General features: G+C 43.1%; 1 protein-coding gene across 36 annotated transcripts in view; it reads left to right on the forward strand.

The window, feature by feature from the left end:
• Positions 1-3,163: 3,163 nt before the first annotated feature.
• The window catches only part of Abi2 (abl interactor 2), a 70,055-nt gene continuing 51,023 nt past the window's right edge, over positions 3,164-22,195 (forward strand). For 10 of the 36 annotated variants that reach the window (XM_051153881.1, XM_051153890.1, XM_051153885.1 and 7 more), the window contains exon 1: positions 3,170-3,426. In XM_051153881.1, the coding sequence (XP_051009838.1) occupies positions 3,310-3,426 (117 nt within the window). In that variant the 5' untranslated portion in view covers positions 3,170-3,309. Of the gene's footprint in view, positions 3,427-22,195 lie in introns of all 36 variants that reach the window. The other 26 variants (XM_051153912.1, XM_051153882.1, XM_051153886.1 and 23 more) reach the window with 7 other exon arrangements.

The following is a 22,195-nucleotide window of genomic DNA, read 5'->3' on the forward strand; positions in this document are numbered from 1 at the left end:
ACCAGGCCTGCCTCGGACTCAGAGAGATCCACCTGCCTTGGCCTTCTTTTTAAAAAATATTTATTTACTTATTTTACATATGTGAATGCTTTGCCTTCATGCACACCAGAAGAGGGCACCAGATCTTATTACAGATGGTTATGAGCGACCATGTGGTTGCTGGGAATTGAACTCAGGACCTCTGGAAGAGCAGCCAGTGCTCTTAACCACTGAGCCATCTCTCCAGCTCCCTGTCTCCAATCCCTGAGTGCTGGGATTGAAGGCCTGTGCCACCACTGACTGGGCAAAATTATTTTTTTCTTAAGACTTCTTGAAATGTGTCTTTTTGCCCAGTGTCCAGCTTTCCTCTGGCGACTGGATAAATCCTCTCTCAGGAAAATCTGTTTATTGGAATACTTGCTAGGCAGCATTTGACAGAATGCTAGGTAGGAATTCCTGTGTCAGGGTGGGCCTTGTCTGCTCTTAACTTATCTGGTAGACTTAATAAAGAGAAACTTTTGGATAGGAGCTGCCTCTGGTAAGTGGAGGGAAACTGAAAGAAATCTGTGTCTGCAGAGACTGACTGGCTGACTAGAATTTCAGTGCTCTGGAAAGACTGGAATCTTGCAGGTCCAGAGGCTAATTCCCTTATCACGGGCTAAGTTCTGGCCCTCCAAAGAGCCATTCGGTGCAAACACCCTACCGCCAGCCCCCAGTCGGAAGTAACATCTTGTGACAATAGATAAAACAAATCTTTCAGTATTTATTAACTTAGCAGGCAACCAGCTTCAGCCAATCTAAATGTTAAGAATGTCATCAGACAGCATCTTGAGTGCATAGAAGGCTTTCCCCATCTTTATCCACCTGCCTCTCTGATGTACCCACCCATGTATATTAAACTTGCTTTGACTTACAACTTTTATTCTGTAAAACTACAAAAACGTGATGAAACCACTTTCACATTGGAAGGTGGAATTGGCGGTAACCTAAGTCTGTGTCCCAGTGTCCATGGTAGCTCAAAATGGCTCCAGAATAAACCGTTTCGAATATCCCTTTAAGATGAGAGATATGCTTTTTATGTTAACAAATTCTTTAAAATATTTTTATTTATGTGTGTGTTCCTATGGGAAACACATGATTGCAGGTATTGGTGGATGCTGGGGCAGGGTGTTGGATTTCCTGGCGCTAGAGTCACAGGTGACATGGGTGTTGGAGCCCAAACTCTGGTCCTCTGGAAGAGCAGTTTGCGCTCTAACTGCTGTCGTCTTCTTCTTCTTCTTCTTCTTCTTCTTCTTCTTCTTCTTCTTCTTCTTTCTTCTTCTTTCTTCTTCTTCTTCTTTCTTCTTCTTTCTTCTTCTCCTTCTTCTCCTTCTTCTCCTTCTTCTCCTTCTTCTCCTTCTTCTCCTTCTTCTTCTTCTTCTTCTTCTTCTTCTTCTTCTTCTTCTTCATTTTTTTGGTTTTTCAAGACAGGGTTTCTCTATGTAGCTTTGGACTCACTCTGTAGACCGGGCTGGCCTCAAACTCACAGCAATCTGCCTGCCTCTGCCTCCCGAGTGCTGGGATTAAAGACGTACACCACCACACCCCGCCACTGTTTGTTTTCTTTACCTGTTTGTACCTCGTTTCCTGAATGGCCAGGTGTATGTGCCATTTCCATTAATTATGCCCCCCCCCCCATGCACACTTTAGATTTCTCTTTTCCACTCTTACACACAGTGCCACTGAGAGACAAGCCCGAGCTCCCCTTTTGATTTTAACAAGCTTCTCACACTTACTTAGAGAACATTCTCACTGAGACAGGTGTTTGAAGTAGCAAAGAATAGACCCAGCTGGACCACATCTTCATTTAAAAATGCTGTTTTAGGCTTCGCAGAAAAAGCTCACACATGTTGGTAATGTATTTATCATAAAGCTAATGTAACAACACAGGGTTTACTCCACAAATGCCTGATGGTGTGTATTTTATTTATTTTAAGGAATGTAATTGTTCCCTCACCATCTGAAAACTTACCTGTAAGACGGCCAAGTGACCGCGAAAGCAATCAAAGGTTGAAACCGTAAATCTTACACTACCCCTCTAAGATGGTACTCTTTGGGTTTCCACAGAACAAACAGAGGTCAAGGTCTTAGTATCTCAGAGGGTGTCTGTTTTTTCAAGCTTCACTGTGTAAGGTATCATATTTATAGGGAAAGACTCAAAGGGCAGGAGAGATGGCTCAGTGGTTAAGAGCACTGGCTGCTCTTCCAGAGGACCCAGGTTCAATTCCCAGGACCTACATGGCTCACACCTGTCTGTAACTCCGGTTCCACCCTCAGGCAGATGCTACATGCAGGCAAAAACACCAATGCACATGAAATAAAAAAAGAAGAGAAAGATTCGATATCTGGATTACAAACAAGTAAGATCATAATGAACTACCTTGAATTTTTGTAGTAAACGTGTTCCCAATGTGCATGTACTTAATTTTATTCATGCTATATTATAGCCACGTGAATAAAGACATTAGCACCAACAAAACCTCCATCAAAAATCTGAAAAGTTAAGAGAGGGGGAAGCCCAGGCTGGGCAACCACAGCATATGCCTATAATTCCAGCCTGGTGTACATAGGAGACCAAAAAGAAACGGGGGGGACAGAGGGGATATGAATGAATGAAAGAATGAACAGGGTTGGGGATAGGTAATTGCAATTTACTCTGTAAAGAAGAAGATGAGGTCCAAAGTGGCACTTAGAGGCCCTGCGTGTTCTGAGGAGGTGCGATCTTTCACAGGGGATGTGAAGAGGCTGTACCCTCTCCCTAGGCCTCCACAGGGGCCTGAGAGCTTCCTCCCGCAGATGACCTCCATAGGGCTCCGGCCCGGAGTGTAGTGAAGGTGAAGGGTGGGGGGGCCGGCGGGACATTCCCGCCCCGCTAACAAAGGCAGCGGAGGGACTCCCAGAGCCGGGAAAGCCGCGCGGGGACGAAGGGTTAACCGGCTCCCGCGTGCATCCCGGCCCCCGCCCTCCCGTCGCTAGGAGACGCCGGAAGTGGGGGAGGGGCGGCGCGAGTGGGAATCTTTTTCGGGCGCTCGGGGGCGGAGGGAGGGGAGCGCGCGTGCGCGCGCCCGCCCGTCGCCGCGGTGACCGTCCTCGCCGCCCGTCGGCTCGCGCCCCGCCCCCGTCCCCGCCGCCCCCTCCCCCTCCCCCCCTTGTCGCGCGCTCGGGGTGCCGCTCGCTCCTCCCGATTCCCGCCTCGGTCGCCGCTGCTCCTCCTCTCCCAGGCGTCGCGGCGGCCGCTGCCTCTGCGGGCTGTATGAGAAGGAGGAGGAGGAGGAGGAGGAGGATGTGAAGATGGCGGAGCTGCAGATGCTGCTGGAAGAGGAAATCCCGGGGGGCCGCCGGGCCCTCTTCGACAGCTACACGAATCTGGAGCGGGTGGCCGACTACTGCGAGAACAACTACATCCAGGTGCGACGCGTCAGGGCGCGGGGTGTGAGGGGCGCGCGGGGGCGCGGGCGAGCCGAGGAGGCCGCGCGGTGCTCGGCCCCGGGAGCCACGCCAGGGTGGGGACGGGGCGAGGGCGGCGGCTCGGGGGAGCGGGGTCTGCAGAACGGACGGCCCCTGAAGCCCGGAGCCGGTCCTCCGTGCGGTGCGTGTGTGGCGTCCCGCCTCCTCTCCTCTGCCCCCGCACTCCTCGCCTGTCAGCGTTCCGGATGGCGGAGGAGGTGGAGAGTGGCATTTTCTGTATAACGGAATCCTGCTCGGATAGCAGGGCAGTGAGTGATAACAGGGATAGGTTACCCTCCGCTCAAATTCTGAACTATATTTAAAGGGGTCCTGTTCGTGCAAAGTGAAATGCCTCAGTTTTCCATTCCTGTGAATGCACCTTGAAGACAAAACAAAAATTCTTAACCCTAAGTGTTTTAAGGTTGTAAAGGGGACGCGGTGGAACGGCTGTCTCTTATTATAAGTTAATTCCATTTCCCCCTTCTTTGGAGAATGGGAAACTGCCTGATAATGAGCCGATTTTCCTCCCCAGGCCCCGTTAGAATAGGATATTTTCCTATAAGAAAGAGAACTATGACTATTTTTCACAAAGAATCAGGAAAATGAAGCACATGGTTTATTCCCCCCCCCCCATGATGATTGGCTTGGCACGGGGACTCAGTGTGTGTGTGTGTGTGTGTGTGTGTGTGTGTGAAGGTGAGAAGGGAGGGGGGGCCATTGGTGAGATAGCAGTGTATGTGTGGAGGGCGAGACATTGGTGAGATGAGAACCAGCTGGTCATGGGATAAATGTAAAAATCTTATGGATTAAACAACACTTTAAAAAAATTTACTCATGGTTTACAAATCCAGTTTTCCGTAGGGCTTATACTGAATTACAGGTGCTCAGTTTTGTTTTGTTTTTTCCCCACTCTCATTTAAATTCTCTTTGGATAAAGTGGAAATGGCAGCATGGTGTTAAACTGTTACCTGCTCTTTAACGTTGGCGTCTCCGCAGATACCTTCAACATCAGTTATATTGGAAAATATAAACAAAAACCCCCGAGATTCTGTAATTTATAGGTTAAGTTTTTCTTTTCTGGTTTTCTTTTTTTTTTTTTTTTTTTGGACCACATGGTTAATTAAAAATAATGTATGTGAACTCTATTATTGTGTTGTAAACATTTGTATTGGAGAATGAGTCCCCTTCAAAGAAGTGGTTGAAAGTGTATGATCAGTGGGAAGTGTGTCTTTGGTCAGAGATTGATTTAAAAACAAAACAAACCCTCCACAGATGTCTGTCATGTATCATACTAATATAGGGCTCTGGAGGAATGATTCAGGGGTTTTATTGCTTAATTTTTGCTTGTCTTCTTGGCCCGGAACTGTTGAAGGCATACTCCCAAAGTCTTTAGGGGTTTATAATGTAGTTTAAGAGACTGACCCTTGAGCGAGTTAGATGCCTATTAATACCACGTATTACCAGCTCTCCCTGTTGGATGGTCCTCCACTGGCGATTTCAATCAAATGATGAGTGATACATTCCCTTTGTATAAATGCAAACAGGCTTTTTTTTTTTGGTCATTCCTTAAATGATCCTATTGAACATGGCATTTACATTTTATTAAGTACTGTAGGTATGTACAAATTTAAAGTATAGGGGAGGATGTGTGACAGCTTATATGTAAATATGCCATTCTATGTAAAGGACTTGAATATCCAAAGACGGTGGGGTTGTGGGTTTGGAGAGGGTGGAAGGGTGTCCTAGAACTAATCCCTATTGAATACCGACAAACAAACCTAGCATAGTTAATTTATACTTTGTAGTGGATTGTGGGTAGGAGGTTATGCTTGTTTTCAGGTAGTCATGGCTGCTGGGAGAAGCAAAACCTAAAAGACCAAAAGCCCTGCTTTTGTTGCCAGTGTAGCATATTATGGGAAAGTGTTGTAGGGAGAGAAATTGGGGGATGGAAAAGTGATTAGATTGCAATTGTGGCCAACTAATAAGAAACAGGTCTGTCTACTTTGAAAGATGAATGCTACTATAATTCTAGATTATAATTGTCAGATAAAAAGTACATAAATTAATACAACGAAGAAGTGAAGGAGATTAGCACTTGTCATAAATTTTATAATTATTCTATCTTTAAGAGTGTCAAAGTTGGTCTGTTACTAATTCCTTATTCATTTTTGGTGTTGGGAATTGACCATAGGGTCTTGGGCATGCCAAGAATACATTTCACCTTGGAATTATACTACGAAGTATAGTTTACACTTTTATTTCCTGGGTTGTCCCCTTTTGCGGGTTCTGGACTGCTGCTGTGCTTTCCCGGGATGATACTCCTTACATGATTTGTCGCAGCACAGTGATAAGCAGAATCGGTGCTGGTTGGTTTGTGCTGAGCCAGCAGTGCATTTGGCTGGTCCTTCTGGTGATGATGGAAAGACTGACCAGCAGGGTCTTGATGCTGTCTGTGAGCCTGTAAGGCATGAAAGTTTAATTGGCAGGGTCACTGAGCAAACGCTCTATTAAGCTTCTCATGCTATTGTGCCTTAGCTTCTAGCTCCAGTTAACTAACTGAACACCCGTTTTATTGTATCAAAATGTAACTTGTTTTTGTTTTTCGAGACAGGGTTTCTCTCTGTACCCTCTGTACCCCTGGTTGTTTTAGAACTCACTCTGTAGACCAGGCTGGCCTCAAACTCACAGTGATCCACCTGCCTCTGCCTCCTGAGTGCTGGGATTAAAGATGTGTGCTACCATGCCTGGCTTTTTTTTTTTTTTTTTTAATTAACTTGGAACTTAGTCATTTTAAAACAATTTCATGAATCATTTTAGTGTTTTAAATAAGTTTGTTTTCCTAAAATAAATCGGAAAAATCAACTTGTCCAAATTTACAATTATCTGTTACATAAAATAAAGTTACTGTGTCTTTTATATGGAATTCATATAGATAAGTAGAAAATCCTTCCCCCTGAACCCCCAAGACAGGGTTTCTCTGTGTAGTTTTGGCTGTTCTAGAACTCATTCTGTAGACCAGTCTGGCCTCAAACTCAGAGATCTGCCTGCCTCTGCCTCCACCTCAGGAATGCTTGGATATGAGCCATGGCACCTAGCAAAGGTCTCAATTTTTAAAAAAATATATGTACATTTATTTATACAAACATATATACACACATATATAAAGGGAGGAGATTTATTTGGAACAAAAATTAAGAGTTTACCCCACACCTTTATTCCCACTACTCAGTAGGCAAGGGCAGGCCGATCTTTGGTTCAAGGCCACCCTGGTCTACTTAGGGAGTTCCAGGACAGCCAGAACTCTGTAGTGAGACACTCTGTCTCAGAAACCAAAAACATAAGAAGGACTTAAAATGGGTGAGGAAGGGCATCACTGAGTAGAAATTTGAGTGCCAGTAGTTACATCCTTCCCAACTTTGTGTTTTGCCTCCACTGAGAGGAATGAACCGAGTAGGTGGACATTGGGCTGAGTTAGGGAGAGAAAATTCCCAGAGATGAGGTTTCTCATCCCCTGAGAAAGAAGTCCTAATTTTCAGGAGAGACACTTTGGTAAATGGGTTTTCAGTGACAAACTAGTCATTATCAATACCGTTGACAAGATTGTAAAAGTAGATTAAGTTGTACCCTGGGCTCCTTGCTTTTCTTCAAATGTGTCCTGTGTGTGTCCTGTGCTTTTTTGAGGTGCTTCAGTAGCCTTGTAATTATTGTTAGTCCAGGGTCTTCAGTTTCGTCTTATGTTGCCTTTACTTGAAACATTGGCTGCTACAAAGCTGTCCCTTGACCCAATCAACAGAAGCCTTTCTGTTTACCTTTTATTTTTACTGTGATAGTTTTCTTTTAGCCAGAGTCTTTTCTCCACTAGATGTGCAGTTATAAGTAGAATTGCTTTACTTATCTGTAGAATATGTAGTGTAAATAGTTTTGAACATGGGCTGTTTTTGTTTATATAGTATGTAGTGAGTGTGAGGGCAGTCCTCTCACCGATGGATAAATAGTAGCCTGTTCTTAGACTTCATAATTAAGCTTTTATGGAACTCCTTTGTAGTTTGGAGTCATAAAACACTAAGAATCATGCAATCTGTTTTGAAATACTTAATTTTTTCTTCTGGTTTTTCGAGACAGGTATCCCTGTGTCGCCTTGGCTATCCTGGCTTCGGTCTGTAGACCAGGCTGGCCTCAAACTCACAGCTATCCACCTGCCTCTGTCTCCCGAGTGCTGGGATTACAGGTATACACCTTTACCACCTGGGACAAGGAAAACATTTTAATTTTAATTTTTTTGCAGGTAGTATGCATTGATACAGAAACACAGGATAGCAGGAAAGTTTTGTTTTGAGTCATTTACAGCTTGGTTATTTTAAATTTTGATTTCTCAAGTCAAATTTAGTGAGGTTTATACAACTGTAGTACAGATCACCCTTTGGGGTATAAAAGTGATGGCGGGGGGGAGTGATGGTGTAGGGTGAAAAGCACCTGCTGCTCTGGCAGAGGACCCAGGTTGGATTCCCAGCACCACATCGTGTCTCACAACCATCTCTTAACTCCAGTTCTAGGGAGTTTAGTGCTCTCTTCTGGTCTCCATAGGCAACAGGAGACCATGTGGCATGCATACATACATACATGCAGGCAAAATATTCCACTTAAAATATAAAAAAATAATAAGTTCAGTCAGGGATGCAGAGGCTGGCAGTTCTCTGTGAGTTCTAGGCCAGTCTGGTCTACAGAGTGAATCCAGGACAGGCAAGCTACATAGAGAAACCCTCTCTTAAAAAAAACCAACCTCCCTCCCCTCCCCCCTAAGAAAAGAAAAAAAGTTTTGATAAACTGTTACAGAGTCAGGCCCTGGGGATGTAGCTCAGTGGAAATGTGCCTGTCTGCATGAGCGTGAGTCTGGCTTCAAGTCCTAGCACAGCAAAGAGAACCCTTTCACACTCAAACTGCTTCCATAACATAAGCTTTTCTTTTGTTTTGTTTTTTGAGACAGGATTTCTCTGTGTAGCCTTGGCTGTCCTAGACTCACTCTGTAGACCAGGCTGGCCTCGAACTCACAGCGATCCGCCTGCCTCTGCCTCCTGAATGCTGGGATTAAAGGCGTGCGCCACTATGTCCAGCTATAATATAAGCTTTTCTTTTTACATTTTGTATTAAGTCCTTCTCTTTATTCCCAACCTTTGACAAACACAGTGTTTTTTCTCCCTATAGTTTTTGCCTTTTTCACAATGTCCTTTTATTTATTTATTTTTGATTTATTAAAAAAAAAAAAAAAAAGTGGGCTAGAGAGATGGCTCAAAGGTTAAGAGCGTTGGCTGCTCTTCCAGAGGTCATAAGTACAATTCCTAGCAACCAATGGTGACTCAGAACCGTCTATAATGAGATCTGATACCCTCTTCTAGCATGCAGGAACACATGTAGACAGAATATTGCATTCATAATAAGTAAATAAATCTTTAAAAAAGGTATATTTAGTGTTATGAGTGCCCTATCTGCATGTACACTTGCATGGGAGAAGAAGGCATCAAATCCCAGTATAGATGGTTGTGAGCTACCATGTGGTTGCTGGGAATTGAACTCAGGACCTCTGGAAGAGCAGACTGTGCTCTTAGCTCTTGAGCCAGCACCCCCGCCCCCATGCTTTCTAAATGGACCTACTGATTACATAGTCTTTCTCGTGTTTGTTTGACTTCTCCATTTAACATGCTCCTTTTTGAATATCAGTGCTGTGTATTTCATTCTGTTTTGCTGACAAGTATATAGAAGAATTAGAGTTTATTTGACTCGTCTGTTATTGTATATCTCGGTTGTTTCTAGCATTAGCCAATGATCAAGACAGCTATAATCATTTGCCTCCATGTGCCTTTAAAAAAAAAGATTTATTTATTTAGTATATAATGTGATACCTGCACACCAGAAGAGGGCACCAGATCTCCTTATAGATGGTTGTGAGCCACCATGTGGTTGCTGGGAATTGAACTCAGGACCTCTGGAAAGAGCAGCCAGTGCTCTTAATCTCTAAGCCACCTTGCTCTACCCCCTCCAAGTACCTTTTGAGTAAAGTGAAGTGAATGGCTTCTGCCATCATCCGACTCTGGTGAAGGTAAACGTATCCATGTGGTATGCAGTTTGACTGCTGCAGATCTGAGTCTTAGCACAATTGTGTTGCCTTTATACTGTGAGATAAGAGGTCTGTGGGAAGCTACCACAGAGCCTTTTCTGTTCACTTCCTGGTCTTAACAAGGAGGCTGTCAGTTTGTGTCCCCCTGGGCTGTGATGGAAGAAGGCTTTCTGCTAGTACTCCTTTTAGGCACAGCCGTGGCTGTGAAACTTCAGCTGCAGAATGGCATTGATTCCTCACAAGTGTCACATCATCCATGCTGCAGTTGCATGGCACCTTTTCCCTTGGCATCATACAAGGTCTGAATCTTTCGTTACTTTTTTTATAAATAGTGGACCTTCTGAGTAGGTCAAGGTTTTTTCCTTTTGCTTAAAAAAAAAATACTGGGTTTATTGAACCACAGGGTTAACTACCTGTTTAACTTTACAGAAATCACCACACGCTTTTCGGTGGTGCTATTTTGTGTTCCTAACAGCAGAGGCTCAGTTATTCTGCCCCCTTGTCAACATTTGGGTTTGTCAGGTGTGCTTCCTACAGCTGTTACAAACATTCATGCCAACCCTCAAGCGAATTCATCCTCACACACGAAAAGCTGAAATTCTTTTTGTTGTTGTTGTTTTTTTCTTTTTTCTTTCTTTCTATTTTTTTTTTTTCCTCCTACAAATGTTGTTGTTTTTTTCAAGACAGAGTTTCCCTGTAGCCTTGGCTGTCTTGAACTTTGTAGACCAGGCTGGCCTCGAACTCACAGTGATCCACCTGCCTCTGCCTCCTGAGTGCTGGGACTGCAGGCGTGCACCACCATGCCTGGCCTGAAATTCTTTTTATTATTAGAATCAAGAGTTCCCTGACTAATGGTTCTTAATTTAATTTAATTTTTATGGGTGTTCTGCACGTATGCATGTCTGTGCACTGCATGTGTGCTGGTGCTCATGGAGGCCAGTAAAAGGGCATCAGATGCCCTGGAGCTGGAGTTATAGATGGTTGTGAGCCAGTTCTAGGAATTGAACCCTGGTCCTCTGCAAGAACAGCCAGTGCTTTTACGCACTGAGCCATTTCTACAGGCCCTCATAGTTTCCTTAAACATAACACTATTTATGAAAAATACGAGAAGTCTTAGTCAGATCACTTAGGAAAGAAAAAGAAAAAAGATATCCTTACTGGAAAAGTGGTTGTTTTTGTTTACAGATAACTGATCTCTTATTTTCTAATTTATTATTACTATTTTTGGTGACAGTGCAGACAGAAAAGCATGATTGTATACACAGAAAACCATAAAGACACAATCAAAACAAAGTTAAAAATAACAAGGTCAAAGCTGGGCTCTGTCGACCAGTCTGGCCTTGAACTCAAGAGATCAGTTTGCCTCTGCCTCCCTAGTGCTGGGATTAAAGGCCTGTGCCACCATTGCCTGGCAAATGCTGTGATTTTACAATCTGAAAAATGCAAATTTAGAAGCAGAGAGAAATGGTAGTTGCTGTTGGTGGTGTTGGATCAGAGGGCATAAATTTGTCAAGTGAATCTGGGACGCCTGATGGTGCTGCATTGTGAGTGTAGGGCTGTGCTTGATGGTGCACAGTACGTACTTGAAATTGATCAAGACTAGATCTTAAGTGCCTTCTCCAAAGGCAGCCTGTGTGACGAGATGGATGTGTGACTTAGCTTATGGTAGTCATTTATTGTCTGTCGATCAAATGATGTTGGTGTGACTGTGTGGGACCCTATCTATCTATGCAAGGTGCGTGCTCAGCTGCTGAACAGTGCTGCAGTGCAGTGTTGATGTACTCAAAACTGTGTACTTTTAAAGTACATACAACTTTTAATTGTTAATTATATATCAGTGAAGCTGAAGATGGTATTTTAAAAGAAAACAAAAACGCCCGCAAGCCACAAACGGTATGGCTTCTAGACTTGACCTCATCTTGTTACACTTTTCTACTCCTCTGTTCAGTATGCCAGCTACTTTGCTGGTTATTCGTGCATGTGCATGCCAGAAGTCAGCGTCTAGCGCCATTCCTGTAGGGCTGCTTACCTTGTCTGAGTCAGTTTCTTTTTGGTCTTGTCTTACCAATTAGGATAGGGTGGGTGCTCAGCACGCCCACCTGTTCCCACCCTCTAGCGCTGGGTTTAGAAGCCTGTGCCTAGCGTGTTGTGGGCTCCAGCTCAGGCGCTCATGCTTGTGTGGCAGATGCTTCACTGATGCAGTCACTCCTTGCCCCTGGCTTCCTTTTTTCTTTTCTTTTTTCCTTCCTTCCTTCCTTCCTTCCTTCCTTCCTTCCTTCCTTCCAAACCAGGTGGATGTATTTTGTGCCTCAAGGCCTTTGGCTTTGTGTCTGTTGTGGTCTCTGGAGAGTTCCATGACTGGCTCATTTGCCACTTCCTTCCTCTCTTCCCTTTGCCTATACTTTTCTCTCCACATTTTTTTCTGCACATTACCACACAAAAGAGAATGTTTATTTTTCTGCTTTCCTTCCTGTCAGTGAGGGCAGGGATGCATGGATTTACTTATTTGTATCTTGTTTATTTCCAGCACAAATTTAAGAATTGGTTAGATCAGCAAATTAAGTCTTTCCTAGCAAACAGTGGAAAAATTCTTAGAGGAGTGAAATAAATTAGTTTTTACAAATTTGAATAGTGTATATAGATTTATGCTAAGGAAAAAAAGAAAGTTGGTAAATATATTTTCCCAAGTATTCAACACAGATATGGTCCACAGAACGGAGACTAGTGTTCATACATGGTTGGTGTTTTAGAGTTAGTGCAGTTCATTTATGTTAGTTGGTGCAAGGCTTGTGCATTAGTGGATACTTATCAAATCTTGAGTTACCTACAGTTCCCAGGATGTAGCAAAAGAGATTCTTCTCTTTTATAAAATTAGGGAAGTGACCCTGCTGGTCTGAAGTTCTGTGGAGAGGAATGATATTGTTTTGCCTGTTCTTTATGTGTCTATGTACTTTTTGTTTTTTAAAAATGATCTTGATGCATTTTTGTTGCTTTTCATTTAAAAATCTCATTGAGTGGTGACTAACTCATGGGCCCAGAGCTGAGCTCTGTTACGGTTTTGATTTCTGGTGAACAGCCTTTGTTACAACATTTGAGATAATGAACTTGAGCTAAAAATAATATGAGTTTTGTTTGTTTTGTTTTTCTTACTGTTACTCTTCTTTATTTATTTATTTATTGATGACTTTAAATAGAGGCAAGAAAAAACACTGTTAGGAACATGAAGAGTCTGCAGAAATCATGCTGAATAGGGGCAGCCAGCAAAGGATACCAGCCTTTTCCAGCATGTGGTATTACAAGGCTCCTGCCTGGAGATGGTGCTGACCAGTGATTCCTCTTCAGAAACTGTGTCCCTACTCTAGCAGAGTGGACTAGTTTCATAAAAAAATTTTAGTTCCTTAGCTTAAGATATAGAAAAATAATGTAAGTACACAGCCCACTACTTTTGCTTGAAAGGAAGTTGGAAGTCACTGACAATAAATGTCTTTAGTTATTTTTAAATTCCGTGGTAATGGGGTCATGTTTCTAGGTTTACATGTACAGTTGTAATGTCTTAATTGGTATGATTATGAACTTTATGTATAAATAATATCTATACACAAATTTAATATCACCAAAACCAATAGAATATGAATAATTATTAAAGGGTTAATAGTTCACCTTAGGTGATAGGGTAACATGTACACCAGTGGTCAGGAGGGTTGCTGCAGAGTTACTGGTCTTCAGTCCACATTGAGCATGTTGAAAGGCCGAATAACTTGCGCTCTGATGCTAGGGAAGGGGGCAGCACTGGTGGGACAGTGTGTCAGAAGTCTTGGATAAAACAGGAAAAAGGAAGCAGGCAAATCCTTAAACTCCACAGTTAGGGTGAGCCTTGCCATTTCATAGAACCAAGTGAAGGAAATCCCTCACAGATGTGCCCAGAGGCCTGTCTCATGCGTCATTCTAGATATTGTTAAGTGCCTGGCAGTGTTAATGTTATAACCTATGTGGCAGGCCTTACGCTGCACCATTCTTTTTTTTTGTTTTGTTTTGTTTTTTCGAGGTAGGGTTTCTCTGTATAGCCCTGACTATCCTGGACTTGTTTTGTAGACCAGGCTGGCCTCGAACTCACAGTGATCCACCAGCCCCTGCCTCCCGAGTGCTGGGATTAAAGGTGTGCACCATCACCACCTGGCTTTTCACAATTCATAACAATGTTGGAAATGATAAAAAATGGATATCCAAAGTTATTCATTAACATTCATTACCGTGTCCTTTTGTAGAGTTCTTTCCTTCCTCTCCTGCTATCTTTACATGGGTCTTGGTGATAAGTGTTTTTATATTCACTGCATCTTGCTTTTTTTTTTTTTTTTAAAGTCCTGTTTGTGTCCTCCCCATCCCAGACCCCTCCACCCCTCTGCCCCTGGTGAGATCAAATTCTAGGCCTCATGTAAGCTTAGCAAATACTGCTACTGAGCCACACCCCCAGTCCACAGTTCTTCATGTGGTGGTGCCCCAACCGTAGAATTACTTCTTTACTACTTTATAACTAATTTTGCTACTGGTATGAATTGTAATATAAATATCTGATACTCAGAATATCTGATATGCAACTTCTGTGAAAGGGTCCTTTGACCCCCAAAGAGGTTACAACTCACAGGTTGAGAACCACCACTGCTGTATGTATGTGTGCATGTATGCATGTATGTATGTATGTGTGCATGTATGCATGTATGTATGTATGTGTCCATGTATGTATGTATGTGTGTATGTATGTGTGTATGTATGTGTGCATGTATGTATGTATGTATGCATGTATGTATGTGTCCATGTATGTATGTATGTGTGTATGTATGTATGTGTGCATGCATGTATGTGTGCATGCATGTATGTATGTGTCCATGTATGTATGTGTGTATGTATGTATGTGTGCATGTATGTATGTATGTATATTTTTGTTATTGTTGTTGTTCTGTTTTGAGCTGGGTTTTTGAGTTGCCCAGCCTTGTCTCATAGGTCCTCTCATTTCAACCTCCTAAGTAGTTAACACTACAGCATGTGCTACCATGCCAGGCAAAGAATGTTTTTAGTAGATTAACAGCTCTCTGATTAATTTACATGGTTCAGTGTTATTTGATGTTACTTATTCATATGCTGACGTATAAAGTAAATAAGGCCTTTTGACTACAACTGTCGATTCTGTTCTCTTTTCCTGCTGTGATAACTGTGGTCATTTTTGCTGATTTGCTGAAACCCTGTCTCACTGACTCTTAATGAGTTTAATTATTTTTATCTTCACGATACAAAGCATTATTATGTAGACTTAATTAGTCTGGAACTAATTTTATTGGTTGAGCTGTCCTCAGACTCAGCGATCTGCCTGCCTTTGTCTCCTGAGTACTGGGACTAAAGACCTGTGCAACCACCAGCCATCTCACTGATTATTAGAGTTTTAGAAACTTTTAAGATACAGTTCTAAGCATCTGAAGGGTGGTAAACATCAGTGGGTTCTGATGTATGTGTGTATTTACAGAGTGATTTGAGCATTACCAAGTCTTACTTCAGAACACTTTCAACACTTCAGAAAAATGTTACACCCACTAAACATTTTATTTTTTTTCTCTTCCTGCAGTCCCCTGCACCTACATTGTCTCTGTAGAGCTGCTTAGTCTATGTGTCCTTTTCCTAATTAGAGTTTCTATTGATGCAGTGGAACACCATGAGCGAAAAAAGCAGGTTGGGGAGGAAAGGGTTTATTCAGCTTACACTTCCATAGACATTGCGGTTTATCACCAAAGGAAATCAGGACAGGACCTCAAAGCACAGCAGGATCCTGAAGGCAGGAGCTGAGGCAGAGGCCATGGAGGGGTGCTTCCTCTGCCTTAATCAGCCAGCCAGGACCACCAGCCTAGGGGTGGCACTGTCCACAATGGATGGGTCCCCCATTGGTCACTAATTGAAAAATGCCTTCCAGCTCAGTCTTATAGAGGCAGTTTCTCACCTGAAGTTCCTTTCTCTATGATGACTTGTGTCAAGTTGACACAAAAATTGGAGTTGAGAAAAAAAATTGGAGTTGAATTTTTTTTTTTTTCGAGACAGGGTTTCTCTGTGTAGCCTTGGCCATCCTGGACTCACTTTGTAGACCAGGCTGGCCTCGAACTCACAGCGATCCGCCTGCCTCTGCCTCCCGAGTGCTGGGATTAAAGGCGTGCGCCACCACGCCCGGCTTGGAGTTGAATTTTGTAGAGGGTGAGAGATACGGATCTAATTTAATTCTTTGACACCATTTTGGCCAGCACCGTTTTCTAATGCTGTTGTCTCTTCTCTGGTGTGTATTTTTCATTTCTTTGTTTAAACAAACAACAATAGGAAAACAAATAAAACAGGTGTCAGTAGGTATGTTGACTTATGTCCAGGTCTTCAATTCTATTCATTTGAGCAATTTGTCTGTTTTTATGGCAATATCATATTGTTTTTTTTACTATAGCCTTGTTGTAGTGTAGCTTAAAATTAATAATGGTGATTAGCAGTTCTTTTTTCCTTCAATTTTTAGGTATTTTGGGTTTTTGTGTGTGTGTTTCCATATGAAGTTTAAGATTATTTTTTCAGTTTTTGTGAAGAATTGTGTTGGAATTTTGATGCAGATTACATTGAATCTATAGGTTGATTTGGTAGATTGACCATTTTTACAATATTAACCCTGCTAACCATGAGCATGGGACAGACATCATTCTATCTTCTGATGACTTCTTCCTTCAATGTCTTAAAAGTTTTTATTATGCCAGGTGTGGTGGCATACGCCTTTATTCCTAGCATTTGGGAGGCAGAGGCAGGCCGATCGCTGTGAGTTTGAGGCCAGCCTGGTCTACAAAGCGAGTCCAGGACAGTCAAGATAACATAGAGAAACCCTGTCTCAGGGGGAAAAAAAGTTTTTACTATACAAGTCCTTTTCTTGCTTTGTTAGTTACTCCACGCTTTTTTAGAAAAGGCTGTTGTAGTAGTTAGGGTTCTCTAGAGTAGCAGAACTTATGAAGGGAATTTATTAGATCGAGTACAGGCTATGCTCCAACTCATCCAACAAGAATGCGCTGGGTCCAAAAATCCAGAAGTTTTTCAGCCCACAAGGCTGATGGTCTCAGCTGGTCTTCAGTAGATGCGGGAATTTCTGAAGAAGTAGGCTTTAATGCCAGTGAAGGCATGAACTTGCTAACAAAGGAAGAGCTTCCCTCTTCCATGTCTTATGTAGGCTTCCAGCAGAAGGTGTGGCCCAGATTAATGTCTTCCTGCCTTAAGATCTGAATCAAAGGCGTGAGTTTTCCTATCTCAAAGGTCTGTACTAGAAGTGGATTCACCCAAGCAAAAATAATCTTTCATAAGTGTACCCTTCATATCTGGACTGTAGTTCATTCAGATATAGCCAAGTTGATAACAAAAAATAGCTATCACAATTTCTGTGAAAATATTGTTTCCCTGATTTTTAAAAATATGTCATTTGTATATTGGAAGGCTATCTTGCTACCTTACTGAGTTATCTTCTTTTTAAAAAATTAGAGATAGATAGATAAGTGTATGGCTTGTGTGTGTGTGTGTGCGTGTCTGTGTGTACACGTATACGTTCCTGTGCACCTGAGTGTGGCGCCGCCTGTGGAGGGTGTTTGATCTTCTGGAGCTGGGGTTACAGGCACCTGTGAAATGCTTATTGTGGGTGCTAGGGACCAAAGTTGACTCCTTTGCAAGAGCACCAAGTGTCCTTAACCACTGAGCCATTTATCCTGTCCGTCCGTCCGTCCGGCTGTCTGTCCATCCATCCATCCATCCATCCATCCATCCATCCATCCATCCATCCATCCAATAGATGTATTGAGAATAAAGTTGGGTATGGTAGTGCATGCCTTTAATCCCAGCACTCGAGAGGTAAAAGGCAGGTGGATTGCTGTGAGTTCAAGGCCAGCCTGGTCTACAAATCGAGTCTTGGACAGCCAAGGCCTGTCTTGAAAAACAAAACAAAACGTGAATGAGGAGTCTCTTAGAGGAGAGCAGAGTGGCTCCTAGGCAGTTGCATCAGCTAAAACCCCACCCTTGCCTGGATGATGACTCATGAAAGCTACATTCTCAGTAACTCCAGTGGAGGCGCCTTAAGAATTTTATACACGTCAGGTTTCCCGGCACTTGGGTGGTTGGGCTTGGTGGCAAGTGCCTTACTTACTGAACCATCTTGCCCAGAAGTCTTAGTCTTAAAGCCTTAAGGATTATGTGTGCAGAGGAGAATTCCCTCTTGTGTATGCCTGTTCTTTTTTTGTTTGTTTTGTTTTGTTTTTCGAGACAAGGTTTCTCTGTGTAACAGCTCTAGCTGTCCTGTAGACCAGGCTGGTCTTGAACTCGCAGAGATCTTCTTGCCTCTGCCTCCCAAGTGCTGGGATTAAAGGCATGTGCCGCCACCACCTGGCAGTGTATGCCTATTCTTGATATTTTTTCCTTCTTCTTTCTTTCTTTTTTGATTTTTTTGAGACAGAGTTTCTCTGTGTAGCCTTGGCTATCCTGGACTCACTTTGTAGACCAGGCTGGCTTTACAGGGATCCGCCTGCCTCTGCCTCCCAAGTGCCCCATGGGATTAAAGGCGTGTTCCACCACGCCCGGCTTTCTCCTCCTCTTCCTCCTCCTCCTCCTTCCTTCTTTCTTCTTTCTTCTTCTTTTCTTCTTTGGTTTTTCAAGACACGGTTTCTTTGTGTAGCCTTGACTGTCCAGGATTTGCTTTGTAGACCAGGCTGGCCTTGAACTCATAGCAATCCACCCACTTCTGCCTCCCAAGTGCTGGGATTAAAGGCGTGTTCTACCACGCCTAGCTATTCTTGATTTTTTAAATACTATTTTCCTATCCTCATGAGTCATCTACACCCTCAGTTTTCTATCAAGTCTGTAGTACTATTTAGTAGAAGCAAAACCGGGAGGTAAATAACAGTAAGAAAAAGTGTTAGGAATACAGCAGTTAAGTGTCTTCAGAGGGTGTGCAGGGTTCTTATTTGTATTTTCTCTCTCTCCAGAAATACATCATATTGAGATGCAAGTTTAATCTTTCCCTTATTTTGTACACAGTCATTCAGATGGTGTTAAAGCTTCTGGAGATCCAATTTTCTGTCTGTCTTTCCCCTCATTAGGTGATGGAAATAAGCCATGCGAATTCCTGCTGGGCTGAGCTGTGAGCTGCCTTCTGTTTAGCTGGGAGGATCAGTGAACACCCAGCCTGTGCCCAATTCCCCATTCTTAGGGCTAGGCTCTTTCTGAGTGTGGAAGAGAGAGTGCCTTGTGAGAAGGACAGATTTTGGAAGGCTGAGTTAAATGCTTCAATTTTGTGGATGTCCTTTTTTAGGCTCTGAAAATACTGATATGGGGAAAGCATAATTCAATCTTATTTGACACAGAATGAATATAATATTTTATACCTCCTGAAGAAAAATAATGTAATTAAGCCATTAGGATCTTAGGAAACTGAAACTTGTGCATTACCCATGAGCGAGATCCTGGTTGCGGCTCACGGTGAGCACAGCAGTTCAGTCCATGTGAGTTTGATCCCCATCACTGCACATAGCAACAGCAGAAAAACGGAGAAAAGGGCGAAAGAGGAGCAGTGGTGATTCACGGGTTCTGTGAAAAGTGTGTTAGGTACCGCCTGTTTCTAGAGGCTTACTGTATGGGATCTGTGAGTCTGAGCAGTGAAGCGTGCATGTATTTCTGTGTTCTGCAAGTCTGTAATACATTGCTGAGAAAGCCGATGAGTGTCAGCCAGGGCATAGGTTATTGGTAGAGACTATTAACAGGTGAAGGAGAAGACCAGGGTAGGAAACCATGACCCACACTCTGAGAACCATAACCTGGCTTTCTGTAAGTGGCAGCCTGGTGAGGTGAGTGAGTAAGAGCGTGTGTGCCTTAGTAGGGAAAGCTGTGGAGGGTAGGTAGAGGAGTCTGTTTACATTTATGTGGGTAAGAGGAAGATTTGGAGGTTTCAGCTGATTTGGAAAGATGAAACTTAGACCATGTTTAAGACTCTGTGCTCTGTTCTGGAAATTAGTACAGAAACATTGGCAAGGTGGTATGTGGCCAGGATGCCCCAAGGAAAAGCCCAGATAGAATGGAAGTGTTTCGGTAAGTGGATTAGGTGTGCGGTGTGGAGAATGGGAAGTGTCCAACGTGAGAGGGCAGTGATGCCTGTGACACGAGGGGGAGGCCGCTCCAGAGGAAGGGGCTGACGAGCTGCAGACACACCGAGGTGGTGTGATGTGCAAGGTAGTAGCCCATGTAAGCAGACCTGTGGACTGGGAGAAAGTTAAGAGGTAAAATACTTCAAATTAAGACATGAGTGGTAGAAAGAGGATTGACTATCACAAGTTCTCCTCTGACCTTCGTATGTGTACCATAGCACATGGCTTTCCTTCAAAACAATCTTTTTCTCCTCCCTCCCTCCCTCTTCCTTCCTTCCTTCCTTCCTTCCTTTCTTTCTTTCTTTCTTTCTTTCTTTCTTTCTTTCTTTCTTTCTTTCTGGGTATTGAGACAGGGTCTCACTGTGTAGCCCTGGCTTCCTGAAACTTGCTCTGTAGACCAGACTGGCTTTGAATTCACAGAGATCTCCTTGCCTCTGCCTCCTGAGTTCTGGGACTAATGGTGTGTGTAGTACACCTTACGACTTTTAAAATTTTAACAATAACATTATTTTTTGTTTGTATTGTGTGTGTGTATGTATGTATGTGCATGTGTGGTGTATACATATATGTATTGTGTGTATGTCTGGTGTATTGTGTGTTTTGTGTATGTGTGGTGTATGCATGTTTATGTGTCTGCTTTTCATATGTGTGTTGTGTGTATGTCTGGTATGTTGTGTATATTTGTGCTTTGTGTATACTTGTGTATGTGTGCCTTGTGAATGTGTGGTTACCTATGTGTGTGTTATGTGTATGTGTGTGGTACGTGCCTGTGAGTTTGGAGATACTTCACTTGTGTGTGCACATATGAATGCTGGTGGGAGGTGTTGGGTATCTTCCTCTCCTGATCTCGCCTTTGGACTTCTCAGTGAGACATAGGCTCACCTTATTGACTGGCAGTGAGCTCTTGGGATAGGAAGCCTTTTATTAAAATGCCCGCAGTGTCCAAAACAATCTACAGGTTCAATGCAATTCCTATAAAATACCAATGGCATCTTTCACAGACCTAGCATACTCTTACAGGGTATCCAAAACAAACAATAAACAAAGAAACCAGTCAGAGGATAGTGCAGGCTGGTGGATTGTCATCATCTGTAGTACTGTTTTGAAGTGCAGTTCTTCTTCTCTCTCTGTTTTGTTTTTTTGCCTTTGGTTTTCAAGACAGGGTTTCTCTGTGTGGCTCTTGTCCTGAAACTCCCTCTATTAGACCAGGCTGGCCTTGGATTCAGATATTCCTCTGCCTCTGCCTCCTGAGTGCTGGGATTAAAGGTGTGCATCACCATTGCCTGGCTTCAAGTACAATGCTTCTATACCTAAATTTTTGTAGATTTTATTTTTTAAAGGCATGAAGCGTATCTTAGGGTTTTTTATTGCTGAGAAGAGACACCATGACCACAGCATCTTATTAAGGAAAACATTTAACTGGGGCTGGCTTACAGTTCAGAGGGTTAGTCCATTATTGTCATGGTGGGAAGCATGGCAGTGCACAGGCAGACATGGTGCTGGAGAGGTAACTGAGATTTTCGTATGGGAATCCATAGGCAGCAGGAAGAGAGAGTGAGGCACTGGGCCTGGCTTGAACACCTGACACCTCAATGCTCACCCTCAATGACAAACTTCCTCCAGTAAGGCCACACCTACTCAACAAGGCCACTTCTAATAGTGCCACTCCCTGTGAGTCTGTGGGGGCTATTTTCACTCAAACCACCACAAAGGGATTTTATCAAATGCTTGTTTTATATCGGTTGAGATGATTACACATTTTTCTTAGCCTTCATTCTATTTGATGTATTTTATTTACCAATTGTCATGCTGACCTATTGCATCTGTGGAGTAAGTCTCACATGATCATGCTCTTGTATTTGACTTAGTATTTTGGTTTTTTTCTTTTTTCTTCTGAGACAGGGTTTCTCTTTGTAGCCTTGGCTGTCCTGTACTTGCTTTGTAGACCAGGCTGGCCTCGAAATGCCTCTGCCTCTGGGATTAAAGGCGTGCACCACCACGCCCAGCTTTGACTTAGTATTTTGTTGAGAAGTTTTGCACTATATGTTCATAGGGTTATTAGCCTGTAGTTTTTTTGTGTTGTGTCTTTGTCTGGAATTGGTACCAGGCTCATGATGGCCTAGTAGAACGAGTGTGCGGGACTTGATTTGCTTTCCGTACTTTGGAACTGTTTGAAGAGAGTTGACATTGGTTTTGTAGTTCTTTGGACAGCAGATCTGATGGTGTAGCCCAGGCTTGCTTTGAACTTGAACTCTTACTGCCTTAGCCTCCCAAGTCCTAGGGTGATAGGTGCGCACACTGCGCATGACTCGGCATTATTTTGTATTTGAAAGTTTGGTGAAATTCATCAGTGTAACCATCTAGTCCTTTCTTTTTTAAAAATAGCACCTGGTCATTGATTCAGTCTTACTGCTTGTTGTTGGCTGGTTGAAGATATGTG

Source organism: Acomys russatus, chromosome 12, assembly GCF_903995435.1.
Source record: "Acomys russatus chromosome 12, mAcoRus1.1, whole genome shotgun sequence".
NCBI lineage: Eukaryota > Metazoa > Chordata > Mammalia > Rodentia > Muridae > Acomys > Acomys russatus.